Here is a 4,453-nt window from a genome sequence, read left to right as displayed (position 1 = left end):
TCCTTCATTTTTAAATATAATTTATAAAATTTTCAAAAAAAGAAAAATTTTAAAACAAGAGCAAAGACCGAGCCAAAGGCAAACGCAAATTTCTTAAATTTATTTAAAAACGAATGCTGTTAAATTTTGTGCACTTTCCTTTCTAAACCAGGCCATTTGGTTACATCGCACCCCGGGCCAAAATCTTCAGTCCGGCTCTGATTGTGTCAGAGACTAGAAGTATTTGAGTAAGACCAAGACCGAGTGCTTACATTTAAGTAAAACTGCAATAATAATATTATTTGGTCTACGTTCCGTGTAGAAATCAGAGTTATCAGAGATTACTTGCTGTAAATTGGCTGGATGTGCATAATTCTTTTACGTAATACTTACTTAAGTAGGGCACATGATGACATTATACATAACTATAAAGTACATTAATCAGTCAGATATGCAAGGCTTACACTTATGTATGGAAAAACAGATAAGACAGTTAATAGAAAACATGTACATTGCAATCAAAAATATATTTGAGAGACTAATGAATTAACAACTGACCTGACAGGGTTAGGACTTTTTTTCTTAGATTTTTCATCAGGTCTGGCATCGTTCAGTTGCTTCCAAATAGCAGTTTTGTTTACTTCTTCGGATATATTAATTGACGATAATGGAATTTTCATGTAATGACCGTTTGGCAGTGGTATCTTAATGTTACCTAGATTTTCCATTTGTATCGATTTTTTCTCGGTATCTGCCTAAAATAGGGATGCTGCTTATTACACTTGTTAGGTGTAATTTCTCCGAAACGTTTACTCGTTACTGTAAATATCCTAAAAATCCTCTAAATGCTGAGCCCCCAAATTTTATTTTTTTTTATAATAAAGATTTTCTTAAGGAGAGGCTACTTTGGACACATTTGTACATATATACGTGCATTTTGAGACATGCAGACAGTTGAGTCGCAAACTATATTAAATTTATTTATTGATCATGCTTCAATGTTTATGAAAACAATGTTCAAACACTCTTGCAGGAATTCATTTTTTATATTAGCTTAATTTGTAAATAAGTCGGGTGCCGTTTCAAAGGACAAACAATTTTATAAATTTTAAAGAAATAGTTTAAAATTGGTGGTACTAAAATCTCAAATATAAATGTTAATTACCAAATAAAAGCATTTGTAATTGTGACGCACGTTTCAAAAAAAATTTCTTCAATTTTAATTCTGTATACTGGTTGCGAAACGAAAGTTGAAATTTATCAAGAAAATTAAATCCTTATTCCACGTAGGTGTAAGAGTATTGAAATACTAAAGCGTGGAGCTTTTGTACCTCGAATTCGTTTCAGAAAACATTTTGAGTTAATAGCTGAATTTAGACCGTACATTAATGTTCGTTTTAGCCCCGGAAATGGGCATAGAACTAATATTTTCCTACCACAATAGTGCATTGTGAAACGAGTGAGATATAGTTGACAACGGTCCGCTCGGGTGCATAAGCAAAAGCAAGAAAAAGACGCTATTGAGAACTATACCGAACGGATTACACATCGTAGTTTTTATCATAACTATGCATAAATATGCCATGATGATGATGAATGTATAAAATTATTTACGTTTAAGGGCATCGCGATAATGTAACGCTTTTACGTAGGTTATTTCCGTATATGGCGTATGACGAGCGCGTAAAGTTAAAAGCTACTATTACATAAGCGTCTTTTCCAATCGGTTATACTACAATATCTACCTGCAAAAGTGTGATCGATAAAATGTGAATCAAATAAAAAAAAACAAGCATGAGATGTCAACAATTTATTAAAAAATAAACAAATAAACAACAAATGGTATTTAATACATGAATATTAAAGGTACTTTCAATGTCTACTAAAATTTATCACCAGCATACTTAATTATAACAAAACTACATAATTTATTTAAGAAAAGTAATAAATTGGCTACTTTATCAGTTTATTTCTACGGTTGTAGCGAATATTACAGCTATTATATTTTCGACTCGCGTAGATATACACGTTGTATAAATTTACATCTAGCCAATACTCTGCAGCACTAAAGACTATTTTTTTGTGTCTAATTCTCTAGCGTTTGGAATCCATTCAATTAAGTATTGGATAGATGAAGTTAATTGTAAGATCTCTTACCAAATAAAATAAATTAAGGCAAATTTGGTATACAAATAAATTATTTTAATCNACCTGGGTAATAAACCGAGCTAACCGACGTTTTCATTCTAGTAGGTAAGTTACAACGATTTATGGTCCGATTCTAATATTACAATTATAATATTTACCTGTCGTAAAAACATATAATCTGGTTGATACTTCGGTGGCATGAACATGATCAGGATTCTGTCGAAGAATTGTAGTCCTTTTAGTGACGAGACTCCCATATACAAAAATACTCCGAATAATACTGGCATAGGAATATGTTTTAGAATTGGTGTTAGGAACACTGACAGGCCAATTGTTAAAAATATTAATATGTGCGTTACTCTTTGTTCTCTCACTCCGAGGAACTGCGGCTTCTCCCCGGGAGCCGCACATTCAGATTCCAACTTTAACGAATTAACGTGATTGATTGACAGGACAGTTGCTGCAACGAACCACGGTAATCCCATCAGACTGCATATTTCAATGAGAATTGCCAAAACGAACAGGTCCAAGTGATATCCGCAACCCTTTTTCAGTTTGTTCTCTTTCCTGTTAATAATAACAGCCGAAATTTGTTGATCCATGAATATCAGGATGGTGCCAAGGAGAGCTGGCAAAAGTGCCAAGAGGGCAGTGTATATCGGGTTCCCATTGAACGGCGGTATCACCCAACCTCTTGTACTCAAAGTGGGTTTAAATTCCTTCGGTACTTCAAGTTTCGGGGTTGGGATGTTTACTTTGAAGTCCAAAAATGACATTGAAAAGATTGCTATTATTACGGCAAAATCACTGACAAACTGTCGTACCTACAATTTCAAATAAAACGCGAATGAGACACTGCACAACAAAAAAATCGGGGAAAGCTGGATTTTTGTATAAACCTCATTCTTTGGTGGTTCTAAATATAATTCCAAAAGTCTTCAACGTTAAAAATCACAAAAAAAAGGGTTACTTAAAAATATTTACCTTTGCAGGAAAAAATAAGGCGTTTTTAAAATCTTTCAGTACAACGGATAGTAAGAAGGTTCCAATATACAAAAGAATTGACATTAGGAACACATCTGGAACATATTCAGATGTAGAACAGCCCTCTCCCACCAACGTGCCGTTATAGCTCTGAAAGTACGACATAAATCAAATAAAGAATTACGATGCTTTCTCATGGACTTACAAGGCACGTTGTCCTATTAAAATGTGACCAGTCCATTTCAGGGTGTCCTTGTTGAGCAATTTCGTTTGGAATGCAATAACATTTAGATGGTATATTTGTAAATCCGCTAGTATTGATCGGGTATCTTTTACCAATTGAAAAGACATTTTCCACTGACTAGAATAAAAGCAAATACTTCATACATGGAAACAAAGTTGATAGTACTTAGTACAATAAAACTGGTCTGTCATGGTTCTTATCAAAAAATAAAGGATTAGGTAACAAGACCAAGACTAAGAGCCTTTTCACACTAGCTGCATTTTGTAGCGCTCTAGTTGTGTTACAGTAGTGTGACAGTTGCTAGTTCGTATGTACAAAGACCGATTTTTTGCGGCCGATTTAGTAATGAACTATTTCAAATTTAACAGTTATTAAAATGAAGTCGCAGAAGGAAGACGAAGAGGAGCGCTTCTGATAAATTAAAAAAAGAAAAATATAAAGAATCGGAAATATTGGGTCGATCCTTACAACAGCAATCGATTGATAAAAGGATTTCTATATATCTTTCCAAGATTTATATCGAAATATATATTTCTTCTTCCCATGCTTTACCTTATATAGTCTGTATTGCAGCTATTCCAAATGCAGTCTTTGAGATTATGAAATTTTCGACATCGACATTGTCCATTATCTGTCTTTCGCACTACTAAAAATACGCCAGTGTGGAACCGTTACCTTAACTAAATTTATTTCTTAGTAAAGTGCAACAACAAAAATCGTGCAACTGTGACGCTTCAGAAGCGCTAGAAAAAGTAATCCGTGTGAAAGGTCTCTTAGAGATAGTGAGACCATTTCTAAAAGACGTATGTAAAAGTACATGTTTGAATTTTGTCATGCACGGTCACTATAGTTGAAATGCGGTGATCTAATTGGTTCAATAGCACCCCCTTCTGCATTTATTTGACGGTTATCGTTAGAATCATGAGGTTAAAGTAGGAGAAGACAACACTTATGAAGTGATTCCTACGGTAGTCATATGATACTAAGAATATCCTTGAAATGGACCAGGGAATGCTATTTAACCACTCAGAGTGCCAAGTTGTCTGATAGAATTGACACATGCATTCTTCAGTACGTAGATACTTTCGTTAGCTTCAG

The 4,453-nt window shown here is 34.0% G+C and overlaps 2 protein-coding genes across 2 annotated transcripts in view; both read right to left on the bottom strand.

Annotated features, from left to right (window-relative positions):
* LOC112904650 overlaps positions 1-730 on the bottom strand; it is a 16,373-nt gene extending 15,643 nt beyond the window's left edge. The window contains exon 1 of the mRNA XM_025975259.1: positions 538-730. Coding sequence (XP_025831044.1) covers positions 538-707 — 170 coding nt within the window. The 5' untranslated portion in view covers positions 708-730. The remainder of the gene's footprint in view (positions 1-537) is intronic.
* Positions 731-2,237: 1,507 nt separating this feature from the next.
* LOC112904652 (electroneutral sodium bicarbonate exchanger 1-like) lies at positions 2,238-4,086 on the bottom strand. Its single transcript, XM_025975267.1, has 3 exons — positions 3,317-4,086; positions 3,112-3,261; positions 2,238-2,951 (listed from the first exon to the last, which is right to left on the bottom strand). Exons 1-3 carry the CDS (start codon positions 3,350-3,352, stop codon positions 2,238-2,240), a joined length of 900 nt encoding a protein of 299 aa, XP_025831052.1. The 5' UTR covers positions 3,353-4,086.
* Between the last annotated feature and the right edge of the window lie 367 nt (positions 4,087-4,453).

Source organism: Agrilus planipennis, unplaced genomic scaffold (genome assembly GCF_000699045.2).
Source record: "Agrilus planipennis isolate EAB-ADULT unplaced genomic scaffold, Apla_2.0 scaffold174, whole genome shotgun sequence".
NCBI lineage: Eukaryota > Metazoa > Arthropoda > Insecta > Coleoptera > Buprestidae > Agrilus > Agrilus planipennis.
The sequence above is the reverse complement of the archived record's forward strand: the minus strand, read 5'-3'. Positions and strand labels throughout refer to the sequence as shown.

Bases quoted from the DNA above. Each gene is read 5' to 3' on its own strand.
- LOC112904652 (XM_025975267.1), bottom strand. From the start codon at position 3,352: ATGGACTGGTCACATTTTAATAGGACAACGTGCCTT. The intron at 3,262-3,316 runs GTAAGTCCATGA...TCGTACTTTCAG, and splicing joins TTAATAGGACAACGTGCCTT to AGCTATAACGGCACGTTGGT. The intron at 2,952-3,111 runs GTAAATATTTTT...TTGAAATTGTAG, and splicing joins CCTTATTTTTTCCTGCAAAG to GTACGACAGTTTGTCAGTGA.